The 16,591-nt window shown below is 54.2% G+C and overlaps 1 protein-coding gene across 1 annotated transcript; it reads right to left on the bottom strand.

The window, feature by feature from the left end:
• Nucleotides 1–9,763: 9,763 nt before the first annotated feature.
• Nkx1-1 (NK1 homeobox 1) lies at nucleotides 9,764–13,126 on the bottom strand. Its single transcript, XM_006973045.4, has 2 exons — nucleotides 12,658–13,126; nucleotides 9,764–10,620 (listed from the first exon to the last, which is right to left on the bottom strand). The coding sequence occupies exons 1-2, from the start codon at nucleotides 13,124–13,126 to the stop codon at nucleotides 9,764–9,766; spliced, it is 1,326 nt and encodes a 441-aa protein (XP_006973107.2).
• Between the last annotated feature and the right edge of the window lie 3,465 nt (nucleotides 13,127–16,591).

Raw genomic sequence — 16,591 nt, 5'->3', positions numbered from 1 at the left:
TGATATCACTTTGGGAAATTGTGACCTCCTAATACTAAGACTTATGATTCATGAACTAGGTAGCATTCCATTTAATTGAGTTGTTTATTTTCAGTGTTTTACATTTTTTATAAGTCACTTATTTAAAAAAATTCCTAAGTACTTTAACACTTTTATACATATTGTTCTAAGTTCTGTTTAGATTATTTGTTGCTAATGTACAGAAATACAGTTGATTTTTTATTTTGATCTTGTATCCTGCCACTTTGTGAAGCTTTTCTGTTGGTTGTAATAGCTTTGTATATTTCTGTGTGTTCCTCAGAATTCTCTGTGCACAATCCTGGTATCCATGAAAAGAGATGTTTTCTTTCTCCCCTACTCCCCTCTCCTGCCCCTCCCCGTCTTGTGCTTAATTGCTCTGGTCAGGAGCTCCAGTCCAGTGTTGAATGGATGTGAGCAGAGCTGAGATCTCCATCTCACTCCTGACCTCCCACACATGCACTGAGGGTGATATCAGCTGTGGGTTTTTGTAGATGCTCTTTATCATATCTTTTAATATGAATGAAGTCGTTTTAGTTTTTCTTTTGTTGCTTGTGGTCTGGGTGTCATGTCAAAGAAACCAATGCCTAATTTCAAGCCACAAGGATTTACTATTTTCTTCTGAGAGCTGGTTTTTGTCATTATTTTTCCTTTCCTTTTTTGTTTTGAAACGTAGTCTCACTATGTAGCCCTAGCTGGCCTGAAACTCAGAGATATACCTGCCTCTGTGTCCCAAGTGCTGAGATTGAAGACATGTACTACCACTCTAGGCCTGAGAGAGTTGTACAGTTTTAGGCCGTTTGTGTAGAGACTTTAATCCATTTTGAGTTAACTTTTGTGTGTGCTGTTGAGTGTTTTGTCTTAAAAGGTTCAATGTTATAAAATGCTTTTGCCTCACTACTAAATGCTTTTCCTGTACTTACTGAATTGATCATGTGACTGTCCAGACAGACTGGATATATTATATGCTGTTCATACGTTAAACTAACCTTGCATTCATGGGATAAACTCCCTTTGCTCACGGTGTCTAATCCTTTTCATGTGCTCATCCCTTGCTGGTATTTTACATCTGGTCTCTAGTTTTCTTGTGCTGCTGTGTTCTAGCTTTGGAATGAGGGTGCCTCTGACCTTATAGATTGAGTTGAAAAGTGTCCCTTTCTCTCTTCTATTTTAGGAGAGTTAGTGAAGAATTGGTATTAATTAATTAATTAGGTGGAATGTATCAGTAAAGCCATCTGGTTTTAGACTTGTCTGTTTGTTTTCTTTGTTTCTCTGTGTAGCCCTGGCTGTCCTGGAACTTACTTTGTAAACCAGGCAGGCCTTGAACTCAGAGATATGCCTGCCTCTGCCTTCCAAGTGCTGGGATTAAAGGCGTGTGCCACTACCACCTGGCTCCATGTTATTTTTCTATTTTTTCATTTTATAGATTTCTGACTTTAATTATTTCTTTTGGGTTGTTTTGGATATGATTATTATTTTTTTAAATTAGAAACAATTAGCTTATTAACTTAAAATCTTTATTTTAGTAGATGTATTTATAGCTACAACTTTTGATCTAAGCATTATTTTACATTCATCTTTTAAGGTTTTTCATGTTGTGTTTTTGTCTTTTAAATTTTTGTTTTGTTTTTGAGACAAGGTCTTACCTTACCCAGGCTAGCCTTAAACCCCGATCTTTCTGCCTCCTTCTCTCAAGTACTGGGATTCAAAGGCATATCCCCCCACACCCAGAACTTTTTTTATTTCAAAGAACTTTCTAACTTTTCAGTTATTCTTTACTCAATTGATTAGAAGTTTGTTGTTTAATTTCCATAAATATGAGACATCCCTTACGTTACTGATTTCTTATTCTTACTGAAGATTATACTTTGTATGATTTTAAGTCACCCTAAGCACACTGACCTATCTGCCAGGGAACCAGCCACTATTTAGTTCTGTCCTGGTGCTGCTCAGGAGGCTCTGCTGCCTGCAAACTTCACCCTCCTGGTGTGCTGGCCAACCTTCCCTTATCTGTCCTTAGAAGCCGGATGCTGCAATCTTCAGCTGTTGTCTCTGTTGCCCTCATTCTGTTAGTTTCAGCCTCGTGCATTTTGGGGCCCGTGTTAAGCTCTTTTATACTGGCCACTTCTTCCTAATGGACGGACCCTTGTCTTTGGCCTGGAGTCTCACTCCTCCGGTAATAGTGTAGCCACTCAGCTCTCTGGATGACTGCTTCTGTGGCATATCTTTCCCCACGCTTTCTCCTTCATGGTGTCTGTGTAGCTGTGTTTCCTGCCCACCGTGTAGACTGACAGTGTTCATCTCTCCCCTCATTTCTGCAGCCCGAGAGGAGTCTGTCAATCTGTTTACATTCACTAGTGTTGCTGATAGGTGTGGACGTACACCTGCTGCTTCCTTTTGGTTCCCTCTGGTTCTGTGTTGTGTGAGTGAGTATTTAATCCCTTGTAACCTCTCCTAAATTCCCTGCCTCCACAAGATCCTTGAGTTCAGAACCCCAAAAAAGCACTTGGTACCATAGTCTCCAACCACAAGCTGCATTCTCGAGTTAAAGCTTGTCTTGTAGGAGTGTCCTTGATGTTGGCATCCAACACTCAATTTCTAGTGTTTCTCGTTTGGAACAATCCTGTGATTGACAACTAGCTGCTTGTGAAAGTGTGTTTTGTGTGGACAGCTGTGTGCTGAGTAACATGTTGGGGGTTTTCCCTGCCCTTCTGCTGAAGTTTTGGCATCTAATGAAGAAGACGGAGGAGCATCAGAGCCAATGATGACCAAGCACACACGGAAATCAGACAGAGCTGGGCTGGGGACTTGCTTATGTTCTCTGGGTTTTGCTTTCTGAGACGAGGTCTTGGTCCGTATACCTCAGGCTGACCTGGAACTCAAGGGCCTCCTGCCTTAGCCTCTTGAACACTGGGATCACAGGTGTGTGCTACCAGAAACAGCTGTATTTGTGTGTGCAGTGCTGGGAACTGAACCCAAGGCCTTACACATGGTGTGTGGTGTGTGTGTGTGTGTGTGTGTGTGTGTGTGTGTGTGTGTGTTTTGCCAATGAACTGCACCCTACCCTTAAGCCATCCTTCACTAAACATCCCATGGGATTGGCTATTAGGAACCTTTGTTCCCGCCAGAGTTTTGAAAAGTTTGTTTTTGTTAGTTACTGCTATGAACAGTGGTCCTCACTCTATCTTCTAGAAGGATCTCCCTGCAGGACACAGCTGTGAGGATGGATGTGCTGTTCTGCATTGGCCCTTACCCATTGCTACATGCAGTTACACAACAATCTGGAATTGGAACTGCTGAGCCCAGGGGTTAGCATGATCATTCCTTGTTTTCTTCTATTATTTTTGTGTATCCATATTCCCCTTTAAATCACTGGCCTAAAAAATATGAACTAAGAGATACATTTTTACAATTCAGGCAGCTAGCTGCTTGTCCTTGTACACTTTCTCTCAGATCTGAAAGAGCACCTGTATGTACTGTGTACGGTTCACGTCCCAGTTGAGTGGTTCTGGTTTGGTACTTGGGCTGACTCCCTGGTGGGTACAGGCAGCCTTTTTATTTATTCAGCTTTGTCACACAAGTTTAGGTCAGAGAGCTCTTGTATATTTCTGTCGTGAGGTAAAGTTGCAACATCAGGGATGGGGTAGAAAGAGTGTTTGTAAGGTGTGACTCGGGACTACCTGGGTCAGCCTGGTGATGTCCGTCTTCTCTTTTTCAGTGGGTCTCCCTGACTTTATTCTAAGAAAAATCTGCCAGTGTGGCTGGCAGGATGGGCGCAAGGCAGGGTCTGCAGTGAGGGTCTGGGCGGTGCTGCTCAGCTGGGCACTGTCCACGGGCCTTCTGCTCAGCTGGGCACTGTCCACGGGCCTTCCACAGTACCCAGCACCCAGTCTCTGTGTATTTGCTGCAGTTTAGGCCCCTGAGTTGGGAAGAACAGGTCAGAGTACCTGGGTCCAAGGGGGTCCAAGGCTCAGAGCTGGGAGAAAGGCAGCTGCTGGCCCTTGGGATTCAACAGCTTCTTCCCCTGCTCAAGGCTGTGGGTCCTGGGGGTGGACTGCAGCTAGGGGAAGAGGCGGGACTCAAGGCTTTTGGGAAGGCAGAGGCAGCCAGCTGAAGGCTCCAGGGACGATGTCCATTAGGGCTGTGAGTAGGGTTGACAGAGTTGCCAGCACCCAAGGGCCAGATTGAGCTCTGGGCCTTATCCTAGGAGCAGTCACAGGGCTGTCACTAGTCAGGTGCTGGCCTGGGGGTGTTGGGGCTGGCCAGACCCAACTGGCTAGGCGTCAGCGACAGCAGAGTAGACAGACACTTGCAAAAATGAGTGTCAGAATGAGTTTGAAAACTAAAATAGAGTTCTGGGATGTTTGTCAGAAATCGTGCTGGTGGTGCTGGCCGGTAAGGAGGTCACATGATACCATTAGGATTGTATCTGTCTCCAGACGGTGGAACAGCAGGCAAGCATGCAGGCTGCTCACAGCCTGAGGAAACACTGCTGTGTCAGCTTGGCTGGAGTTTAGTCATACTGCCCAGCAGCCCTGTCTGAGAAGCAAAACTTAAGTTGTTTTTGGTTTTTCGTGGGTTTTTTGTTTTTTTTTTTAGGCAGAGTCTTATGTATCCCAGGCTGGCCTCAAACTCACTATGTAGTCAAGCATGACCTTGAACTTGAATCAGCCTGCCTCCCTCTTGTGAGTCCTAGGATTACAGACATGCACTACCATATCCCAGTTAAGCAGTGTTGGAGACCGAACCCAGGGCCTTCTGTTTGCTAGGCAAGCACTCTACCAGCTGACCTTGAACATCAGCACCAGAACCTAGTCTTTATTCCCTGGAAGAGCTAAGATCAGTGCCATTAGTGCTGTACCCAAAGGTGGCTGCCATGCAGGACTTCCCTGGAGGCTGTGGAATGCAAACATCCGGGACGTGTACTTGTGGGAAGGTGACAGGATCCTGTAGGGGAGGGCCTGAGACTGTGTGAGGCCAGGCTGTCCTGGGGTGGGACACAGTGCAGACAGAGCACACCCCGTGGTGCCAGGGCAGGCCTCATTCCTGCTTCCTCCCCTCGATGGCTGTTCCTTCCCATCATAGGGATGGTCTCCCTGATTTTCCTCTCTGCGCCCTGCTTCCCTGATCCCACCTCCTCTGCCCCATGCTGTGTGCTGGGTCCAGCTTCCCCATCTCCAAGTTATCCTTGCTCTTGGGGCTGGGGGGAGGGGGTTCCCTCTGATCCACCTGACCCAAGATGACCCAGAATGGATGCCTGAGGAGCTCACCATAGGCTCTGGTCACAGCCAGCAGGAAATGACCCACTGGGCATAAGGGGGCACTCAGACACCAAGGAAGACATGAAGGGGATGCACTAGCTCATTGAAGCCACTGGCAGCCTTTGTCAGGGTCAGCTGGGTGTCAGGCACAGCTGGAGGTGGTGGGTCCTGGACATTTCTGGGGCTGAGGATTGTGGCACAGGGTGGGCACCTGAGATGGGTAGTGAAGGCCACTGGCTGTTGGGGACACCTTGAGTGGGGTCTGGATGAGACCACAACCTCCCTTAGCAGGACGGCAGATAAGATGAACACCCTTAGACTTTGAAGAGGAAGAACTACCACACGACACCATGCAGGGACAGAGGAGAAAAAGTGTAAATAACTAGTGTGGACAGGAAGGACAGATCGTAAACAAGACGAGAGGAGCCATGCAAGCGGAAAGAGGAAGACCAAGGCAGCCAGGCTGGCAGTGCGGGTCTGTGGCCTGGGCCAGAGCGGGAAACCCCCATCAGTCACTGTTGGGCCTGACCCTAGGGAAAGACCCCATTTCCCTGCCTCCCTCAGTGACCACATGGCTAAGCTCTAGCCAGTGAGGCAAAAGCAGCCTGGGTTTCTGGGAAAGTGTTTTATAACGAAGTGGTATCCTTCCTTTCTTGCTGTTGGCTGCCCAGAATAGGGACATGGTGGCTGGAGCATGCCTGGGTTTGTGAGGATGAAGGCCCAGCCCAAATATGTTGCTGCAGAGAGGTGGGTGGAGCTGGGCTTCGTAGGGCTCTATGAAGGTGTTCGATCTGCCTAGGGCTGCCACTGGCCACAATTCTCTCATGAGAAAATAGTCTCTTTTCAAATTCTTTTCATTTGAGTTTTTTCTCAGAAGCTAACACACCCAATCTTAACCCATACCCAAGGGGCCATGGAACAGGGGCAAGATGGTGGCGAGGAGGGTCGGGAAGAGGGATGTGTGTGGTCTGACTGGGATCTTCCTCAGTGTCTGGGTTCAGCAGTCCTTACACAGGAGGTTAGGGGCGGAGAGGAAGGGGCCGAGTGCGGGTGACGGCCCTCCCTATTCCAGGGTTTCTGCTTGGTTCAGCTTTGCCTTTAGGATTGCCTTCCTATTGACAAGTCTCTGTCGCTAGAAACCACCACGTGTGGGAGACAGGCAGCTGCGTTACAGGGCATACCTACATTCTTAGCACTTCCTTGGCTGAAGCAGGACTGCCACTTTGAGTTTGAGAATACCCTGGGTTATGGGCATAGTCTGTGTAGAAGAACTGCCCAGGTCAGAGCAGTTTAAGTCCTAGGAAGACTCCCTGTCCTGGGGTTCCGGCAGCTTCTCGACCACCAACACCAAAGGGGTGTGGTAAAGGCCAGCAAGACTAAAGACCAGCTGGCCAGCAGTCTAATGCAGCACCCAAGGCCCAGACTAAGAACTAGAAAAACTGGTGTGCCTCCCCAAGCCTGGCCAAAGTAGAGTCGTAGGACCAACTGGAGAGCTCCCCAGAACAGCCAACAGAATCTGCACCCAAAAACTCACCAGACGTCAGATATGTGTTGAGAAAGCAGGCTGAGAGGCCTGAACTAGGCAGGCCCAGATGGCTCCTCCTAACCCAGCACCCAAAAACCTCTTGCCCTCTGGACCTACTCCTGTCGCAGACAGAAGACCACAGTTGTGATGTGTAACAGTGTCCTCCACATTGAAACATTCCATCCTGCAGGGAGCCATTTAAACAGGAAGGCAAACAACTCAAAATAGCCTCAGGAAGTTCCTGAAACTGACCGGATTCGGATTCACTAAACCCCTCCCTACCAGAATAAACAATAAAAGCTGAAGAGCCAAGCTGGGAAGACCAGTCCAGCAGCCTGGAAGAGGTTTAAACCAACTGAGGCACCTGGCAAGGCCAGTCTTCAACCTGTTGAGCTGTGTTCAGGCCATGCAGTATGCTCCCCGTTTCCCAGCTTGGTGAGCTGTGGTCCCTGCTGGAGTGGCCCTTGGTGATGCAACTGTCTTTGAGTCATTTCTGCTCCTGTAAATAACCCCATCACCCATACTCCTATAAGTAGCCCCAATAAAACTGTCTCACCAAGTTGGACTTGGGTGGTATTTGTAATTTGGTCTGTCATGCGAGCTCTATTTGGGGTGAGTAGATATGTTGCACTGCCCCAGAAAAAGTTTTGTCACACAATATCCTATCATAGGCAAAGGGCTCCAAACACAGCAAGAGTCCAGCAAGAAAGACTACAGGGGCCCAGGGAATGCCAGGAAGTAGCCTCTACTCCGTGTCATGGCATGTGGCCATACACCAGTGAGGAGCCAGCAGTGAACCCAGAGATGGAAGGGAGGAGCTATGTGTGGTGAGCTCACTGCTTTGCAGCCTCATGGTCCCTGACTCATGTTCTCTACCCGGTCCTAAAGCCTGGGGTGGATGTTGGAGGGCCCGTAAGTATAAGCAGCCCTATTTGGGACTGAGCCTTGGCAGATGTGAAGAGACCAGTCCAGCCAAAATTCATTATCACATGGCAGAATACTGGACCCCCGGCGAAGTACACCTACCTGCTCTACCTTGTCATCTTCCCATGAGAGCTCCAGAGCCCTGGATTGTCTCAGCTTTCCCAGCTGAGCTCAGCAAGGCTGGCATACGACCTTGAGTCTCTTGCCAGGGTCTTCTGGCAGCTGCTTCCCCTCTCCCACACAGGGACCCCTGAGCATGGACACGGAGCAGGCTTGCAGTCAGGCAACCCCACCCCTTCTCGTGCTCCATGACATCTTGCTGTGTGGGCTAGGATTGTTATGTGTTGGCATATGAGAGATCTCTGAGCTTTGCGGGAGGGCTGGATGGGCAGGCCCCTTGTATGACCTCTCTATCCAGGGAGAGTGGCTTCTGGCTGGGCAGCCCCTGCACAGGCCACGCCTGCGGTGATTTGATGCCAAGAATCTTCTGAACTCTTTTAGGGCTTCCTTGTCAGCTACCTGTGTCTTAGAGGTCCACTCCTCAGCAGCAAGGCCAGGAATGTCCCCAACCCATCACTTCTCACAGTTAAATTATCCCACTTCATGCAGGGCTCTCACTCCGTGACCACCAGGAATACAGGTGTCATCCAGCCGAATTAGAAGGCTGGACCTGCTGCCCACTTAGGGACTCGCAAACAACATCAGCTCAGAACAGAAAATTCCAGGCCCAGAATATCTGGGAAGTGGAAAGTGAGCTGACTGGACTTGGCACCAGGTCTCTGCTGGTAAGTGGGGGAAGCCAGAGGCACCAGTCTTGGGGAGATCTTCAAGGGGCAGACTGGCTAGATGTGCGGCTCTTACCTGCCCTTTGATTCTTGGTAACTATGAAGCCAATTCTGAGGACTCTCCACCAGTGCCAGTCACTGTAGCCCATTCTCAACCTGACTCCCCATCTAGGTAACTGACTAGAGTCAGGATTCCTCTCACTGTGCTTGGGGTGGGGGTCGGGGTGGGGCAGGGCGGGAGGAGGATGCCCTGAAGAAGCGGCTAAGCACCATGGTGGGGCACAGCCGGTTCTTGCCAAGGTGAGTCAGAGACCCTAGCACAGACCTAAGGACATTTGCCTGCCCAACTCCCAACCCCCCACATGCCAACCCCTGCCTCATCCCCAGTCGCCACCCCTACTAGGTCTGTAAAATCTTCCATAGCTGGAACAAGCTGCCACCTGCCACCGTAGCCACCGGGTGACTCCTTGCATTCGGTGCATGGGGACCATATGCACATTTACACAAATGATTCAGCAGAGTGACACACCAGAACAGGTCATTGGCCTTCCGGTCTGGCTATTACACTCTGGCAGGTAGTTCAACCCCAACCCTCGGAGCCCAGCTTCCTCCTCTGGGAAGCCAGCGAGATGTCTTTCCTATCCACAAGTAGCCTTGTTGAGAGAGTTGGCGGGACCGGGTGTGGAAGACCATGAGCAACGGGTGGGAGTGGAGCGGCTCCATTTGGAGGCCAGCAGCGCCAGGCTGAAGGGAGAGGGGAAAGGGCCTCACCTTCGGGGACAGCGGGAAGGAGACTCGGCTCCATGCTGCACCAGCTCCAAGGGCAAGCCCCAAGACAGAGGGGTGCCTGGGTACAAGCTACTCGAGTGAGGACTGGCCACGGGACACTAAAACTGACAGGAAAACCAGAGCTCAGCGCTCTGAAGTCCCCACTCAAGTAGACACACAGACAGGTAAGAACCCAAGCGGCCAGGAAGGCGGGATCGGCACCCTGCGGCGCCAGAGCCTTCGAAAACGCCCGCGTGGCTTCCTGTGGTTTATTAAGAGTTTTGCAAAGTGCTTGAAGCAGGCCACGGGAGCCTCCCGTTTGACCCCCGCGCACACTCGTTTATAAATTTCTCTTCTGTAGGAACCGGCTATATACAAGAACAACGACTGAAACCTTAGAAAAGAGACGGCCGCGCTCGCCTTAGGTCCTCCGGCCGCGAGGCCGCGTGGTGCGGTCCCCACCGAGGTCCTGGCACCGAGGTTCAGAGGTGGGGCGCATAAAAGGCGGGCGCGCCGTACGTCTGCGAGCCCAGCACGAAGGGCGAGAGCACCGCGGGGCTGGACAGGAAGGGCAGCTGCGCGGCGCACACCAGCCCTCCCGGACTGTGCGCCGGGTACCCGGCCGGGCCGTGCAAGGCGAGCGGCGCGCCCATGGGCGGCGAGGGGCTGAGCGGACTGAGGCCGCCGGGCAGTCCCGCGCCGGGCCCTGCTCCTGGACCGGGGCCCCCGCCGCCGCCGGTCGGCGCGCTCGTGTCGGCGCCTGGGTTTTGCTTCTTCCACTTGGTTCGGCGGTTCTGGAACCAGATCTTCACCTGCGTCTCGGTGAGGCTCAGCGACAGCGCCAGGTTGAGGCGCTCGCACACCGACAGGTAGCGAGTGGCCTTAAACTTGTTCTCCAGCGCCACGAGCTGCTCGTAGGTGAAGGCGGTGCGCGCGCGCCGCGGCTTCCCGGACTTGGAGTCGGAGCCCGTGCGCTTCCGCTTGGGCTTGGTGGCCACGGCCGCGCCCTGCGGGGTGCTCCCCGCGCCCCCCGCTCCCGGAGCTGTTGCAGGCGGGCCCGGGGCTGCGGGCGAGTTCCCACGGGGGCCTGGGGCTGCGGCCTCATCCACAGGGGAAGCCTCGACCTCGGCCGCTCCGGGGCAGCCCGACCCGCGGGCCCCGAGGCCGCCGCTGCCTCCCCGCACCTCCTCCGTGCCGTGAGCATCCTGCACCTCGGGCGCCTCGTCCTCGTCCTCGTCCTCCGGCGCTTCATCCTCGCTGTCCGCGGTCGGGCTGCGGCCGCTGCCGCTGCTGTAGCCGTTGGCCTCGGCCTCGTCCGCCCTGTAAGAGTCTCCAGCACCTGCGGGCGGCGGAAAGGAAGAGAACACAGGGTCAGCCCGGCACCCAGCCGCACTGCCCGCTCCCTCCCGGCGAGATTCTTTTTATCTCGTTGGTTTTCCCCTCTTCTTCGTTTGCTCCCTCCCCAAAGATTTTCTTTTCCTCCCTCCTTGTAGCCATTCCTCCTTGCTGCTTGCATTTCCTCTCTGCCTTCCTTCCTTAGGACCTGTCGTCGCAAGCTGCTTTTGCTACCCCATCGTCAGTCCGCGCCTCCGCCTTTAGGGCTGCCGTGCGCGGGCGGACCTCGGAGTGTACAGGGGAGAGAGAGCTCTCTGATCGATTCACGGGGCAGATACAAACTTAATTAAACTCATTTTGTGTAATGTACAAACTAGTTAAAGTCCATTTAATTTATTTCGGCGTATATTACCTTCCAATTACAACGGCGCGGGGCTAGCCAATTATGGCACACTTAATAGCTGGAGGGGCCAGAGGCCTGGGGTGGGGTCGGCCGGCTGAGAGAAGGCCATTTTTGGGGGAACCAAAATCAGTCGCCCTGGAGCTGTCCCTACCTCAGGCTTCAGGCCCTGAAAACTAGGCGTCGAAAAGTGCTGGCTCCCCTGCCAGCCTTGGGACCCCAACTATCTAGCTCCCCAACAACACTGTCTCTAGTGGGCTCCAGCCTCCCCTCAGCTGGTCGAGTTGGGAGGCTGGAAAAGGGCATTGTGAACCACTCCGCAGGCGCCTGGGAGAGGATCTGAGCACCAGTGCCGCAGAACCCAGACAGAAGCTGCCGCTGTGACTGTATTTTGTCTCTGAAATTTGGAAAGCCGTCCTTTTCCTATGCAGGAATCTGAGGACCATCCATGCCCCTCGCCCACAGGTGGTCTTTAAATGCCAGAGGAGCCCTCCAAGCTTTCCAACCCAGTGCCCCGGTTCTGCTCTCTTGAAGGCTCGGCTCCGACATACTGGAGCATAAACGACAATTCACTCCCCGAATTCAAAAGACCCAGATCGCCTGAAGCCTGCGAATGTCAGGTCCTCAACTTCCAAGCCTTAGCAGGACAACTATTCCCTCGGGCGACCCTTAGCCATCCACGCCCCAGCCTGGTTGCCCTCCCCAACTGTTCAGGGCTGGCTCGGTCCCTACACAGCTCCAAGCAGGTAGCCGCGGGGTCCTGGTAGCTCAGCCTCTTGGCGGAGAGCCGGAGGGGTCCGACTGCAGCCTGCGGAACCTGCTCTTCCTCCCTCTAGGAATGGAAGGTCAATGCAGAAGCGCTGGCAGAGCTGGTGGCCCCAGTCCGGTCCACCCTGAGCTTTCTGGTCGGTGCGAGGCGCAGGGGCCAGGAAGTTGGAGGGAGGACGGGGGAGGGGCGCAAAAAGCAATCAGGAGCTGGTCGAATGCAATTCGCGATCAATAGCGGCCCCTAATAAGTGTAATAGGTTTTAATCGAGTAATTATCCGAATTTTGACCCTATAATTTAGATGTTCAGGGGGAGTTTGCAAGGTGCTTGAAAGAGATATGCATGCGCCGTAATGGGATATCGACCGCAAAGGGGGCGCGGGCCGCCCCATTACCGGCCGCTTTCCGCCGCTAAGCACATTTCCCTTTAACTGTAATCGAAGGGATTTAATTGTTTTTCCAGAGATAACCAGCGTTTTGTCACAATTAGTCTGATTTGTCCAAAGGGGGGGGGCTGGGGAGGCCACGGTGGGGGTGGGTAAGTCACCAAGCCAGCCGCTGCAGGTCCCTTCGCCTCCAGCACCAACTACCCTCCAAAGCCAGAGACTGGCTAGGCGAATCCTTGACCGTTGTCGCAACGCTAAAGCCCCAGATCTGGCCCAGCACAGCCTTTCCAGGGGCGTCCAGCAGTGCGGGCCCTAGAGTCCGGGTCGGGAGGAGGCTACGGATGCGCCGGGCGCGGACCCCCGCGCTCTGCGAACTTTCCCCAGAGCCTGGCCTGAGTGTGTCAGGCCCAGCTCCCCGCGGGGTCCCGGGAGCATAAACATTCCGGAGCAGTCAGTGCCCTGCCCCTGGCGTCCACCCCTAATACTCACTTGTAGGCTCAGCTCCCGCAGCCGCTGCAACTCCCGTGGCGACGGCAAGGGTTCGGCGTTCCAGCTCTGCGCGCGGCGAGCGTCCGGAGGCAGCGGGGACCGGGACGCACGCGGCCGCCGGGGCGCATGGGGCACACGTAGCGGGCACCACAGGGCCCAGTAGCACGCACCGGCGTCTCCTGCTGTTGAACTTGTTGGGATCTAAGATGTCCAACACTGAGAAGGAGGTGGGGCGCGGGGGCGCGGCGGGCCGGGCCGCTCCAGCCCCCTCTGGCACCGCGGGCGCCGTGTCGCTGGCCGCGAGCGGTGGGACTCCGGCCCGGGGGAAGATGGGCAGCTCAGCACGTCCGTCCATAGCGTCCCGAGCAGTAGCCGCAGGAGCGGGCGGTGCGGGCCCCGAGGCGGGCCCGGGCGGCGGCGGCGGCAGCGCGGGGACGTCCCCAGGTGCCGCCGGGCCGCTGGTACTCATGCCGGCCTCGGGCCGCTCAGGCGGCTCGGGCCCCGCTGCCTACTGGGCTCCCATCCCTGCGCCCCGCGAAATCAGCCTCAGCCCAGCTGGTCCCGGCGCTGCGCTCCGCTTGGCTAACGCTGCCCGGCGTTGCCTCCGCCACCGCTTCAGGCGCCCGCCGCGCCCGGCCAGTGCATTTATGGCGGCCCCGCCGGAGGCGCCCACGCGCCCACACGCCGCACACACGTGCGCCCGCAGGCCGCCGCGGGGTTCCACCACCCTCGTTAGCGCGCACGCCTAATTGGCTGCGAACGGTCCCCGGCGGAGTAGGCGGGCCCGGTGCAGGACACACGGACTGAGCCGCAGAGCCAGACAGACGGACGCCCTGCCGGGAGCCACAACACAATCCGCTGGAGGGTGTCGTGGTCAGCACGGTGCCTCTGCGCCTCCGAGGGGCTGGAAACTGCGTGCCCGCCTCCTCAGTGAAGGGGGAGGAGACAGCCGGCTTTTAAATTATTGCGGGATCAGTCGGCGGTGGAGGGCTGCGGAGGCCCCCGGGTGCGTGAACCCGCAAGCCCTGAGTTGGCCTCGACATCCCAGCTCAGGGTACCGCTCTGGGGCAGGTCTCTCCTGCTGCCATGGCACGCGTGGTTCTGGGCTCCCGTGCCCTCCGCAGCTGGGACGGGGAAGAGTGGGGACTCTTGCAGGTTCTGAGTCTCTGCAGGGTCCTCAGCCCCTTGTGGGGCGTCTTCCCAGGGTCTGGGTTTCGCAGCCCTCGGTTGCTGTCTTTCGTGTCTGGAGCTCTCCAGTCAGGATCTCTGCCCCTCCATCCTCCCAGCCCTGACTCCCGCCCCCTTAGCTCGATCAAATTAGGGACCGCACGAAATCCCCTCAAGGGGCGGGGCTGGCTGCAGCGAGTGATGCTCATTAGAAGTGAAATCGAAATGAGGAGGGCTAGGCGGCCCTCTCGGTCCCCGCCCCCCGAAATGGTGACTGAAAAATCGCACAAATAGCAGACGGCCTACATAAAGATCGATACCCTTCATGTAATGGGAAAATATGTGTTTCTTCCAGAAATAATACGGAAACCACCCCCTTCCCACTCCCAAAGATATCAGAAGGGCCGTTCGAGGCCTGAGTATTTGTGCACGTCTTGTCCACAGGCTGGATATTATCAGAACAGGCTGGATAATCTCTGGACAACCTCGGAAGATCGAGCCTGGGTTCGGAGTGCTTTGCTTTCGAAGGTCATGAGTTTCCCTCCTCCTCTGGCTCGGGCCAATGAGCTGGCCCGCCTCTGATGGACCCAGGTGGGACCCGGCGGTGGAACTCCTGCCCAGGGTGTGAGTGTGTGCGCCGCCGCCCGCCGACGCGTGCTTCAGCGGGTATGCTCTCCTCCTCCCACGGCGGCGGTCCCGGGAGCCTGCTCTGCACAAGGACGGTCCTTTGCAATTACCGCGGGCAATGATCCTTCGGAAGCAGAAATTAAAAGTTAGGAGAAATAATGGGGGACCAATCGCCTGTAATTTGGGCCAAGCTCGGACATGCTGAGCCTCTGGGAGGCTGGGATAGGAGACAGGAGGAGGGGGCAGGGCTCTCTTCCCCCTCAGTTTCTTCCCTGCCCCCTCCCACCCTCACCGCGTGCTGGTCCATCCTGAGATTCTAATCAGACCCACAACACTGTGTCCTTCCTTGCCAGGACTTGATTATTCTTTATCTTTAAATTATAAATCACCTCTGGGGAAGGAGGGTGGGTAATCTCTCATCGCAGTGAGGTAATTATCTTCTTCCTGCCCGCCCCCCACCTTGGTCTTCACTCCCTCATCTCAGCTGAGTTTGAATATAGATGTACACGCCCCATTTTCTTTCACACACACACACACACACACACACACACACACTCATTCACAAGCAACACACAAGCAGGATTCATTCATGAGCACCCATACACAGTCATAAGGTGGCTCACAAGTGCAGAGCGTGTCACCCCTCACCCCTCCCTCACCTGCTCCTCCTTCCCATTTCTGTCTCTTTTATGTCCATTGGTGAGGACCACACACAGGCGGGATGCCAGGCCCCCATCCTCTTCCTGGGAAGCAGAGCTACTGGGTGCAGAAGGGAGCAGACCTTGGAGCTGGCTCTGGGTAGCAGAAACTCCTCCTGACATCCCTGCAAACATACCCCCCCCTCCCCGCAAACACTTGTCACCAGCACAGGTCGCCAGAGAGGTAAATGTTGCCAAACATTTAATAGCACCTACAGCACCCACACCTTACTGAGTGGGTGAGAGCTGGCATGGTGGCGCTCTCAGCATCACACATGGCCTGTGAGGCAATTCGATGACCTTTTCAGCCGTCTCTGTACAGCTTTCCTTCAGGACAAGCAAATGCAAGCAACGTGGAATTTTCTAGAATGTAGGTGAGATTGCTGCTAGGACATAGTGAGTATAACACAAGGTATGGAATAAGATAACATGTTATAGAAAAAATACAACTGGATGTTGGTTGTTTTTTGTTTTGTTTTGTTTTTTCCCCAAACACACATACTTGGTACTGCCAAATGCTGTCCCTGCCGATGGGTAGGGCTGGTCAGAGTTGAGTGTAATTCAGAGAAAGCATCTTGGCCATCCAGAAGTTTATAGGTGCCTGAGTTCACTTCCCCTCCGCTTACTGCCAATCTCTTCCTGTCCCTCGATGTTCTGATGGGAGCTACAGCAGGCAGAGTAATGAACGGCCAAGCTCACAGCCAACTCAGAAGAGTGGGATGAGCCTGAGGGTCCTCCGGAGCTGAATGGGTCTTTCTTTGGTCTGGGGCAGTGCTGTTTGGACCTAGCTCAAAGAGGACATAGAGGCAGCTTCTTTCACTGTTCCCACTCTGTCTCTGAGGACAACCCAAACAGAGGGATGCCTGATGCCCCCTCCTCCTCCCCTCCCAGCCTCAACCCAAACTGTCTAGGGCTATAAGGACGTCCTTTAGCTCCTAATCACAATTGATTGTCAATTAGACCCTCATTTGTGCAATCTCTGCCCATCTGCCATCTCAGGTTATCTCCAGCCCACCAGCTTCACTTGTGGGGCCCCAGGTGGGCACTGACAGGTGAAACCCCAGCCTGGAGCAGAGAAGGCTCTGCCTGCTCAGTGGACAGGAAACATCCCTTTCCCTGCTGAGCCCCACTTTGGCAGGCCAGTCAGGGTGACAGGTCACGTTGGACTGGGGCATCAAGGCAGAGAAAAATGTGGCCAGGGTGGAAATCTGAAAGAGAGACTGGCGACAGGGGTCTGAGAGGTGGGCCCAGGAAAAGGAGGGATGGGCTGGCATTTCTAGCTTCCTTCCCCTTGAATTATGCATTTTGAAATTCTGGATGGCAAGAGCAAGATGAGGAACCCCCAACCTCTGTCGTTAACTCACCTTGGGCTAATGAACCCTCTCCACTGTGTGGTGATCTCCAAGATCTCATTTGCTTCCCCTCATGGATCCAAGGGCTCC

The sequence above is a fragment of the Peromyscus maniculatus genome, chromosome 10 (genome assembly GCF_049852395.1).
Source record: "Peromyscus maniculatus bairdii isolate BWxNUB_F1_BW_parent chromosome 10, HU_Pman_BW_mat_3.1, whole genome shotgun sequence".
Taxonomy (NCBI): domain Eukaryota; kingdom Metazoa; phylum Chordata; class Mammalia; order Rodentia; family Cricetidae; genus Peromyscus; species Peromyscus maniculatus.
Note: the sequence above shows the minus strand (reverse complement) of the source record. Positions and strands in the feature narration are given on the sequence as shown.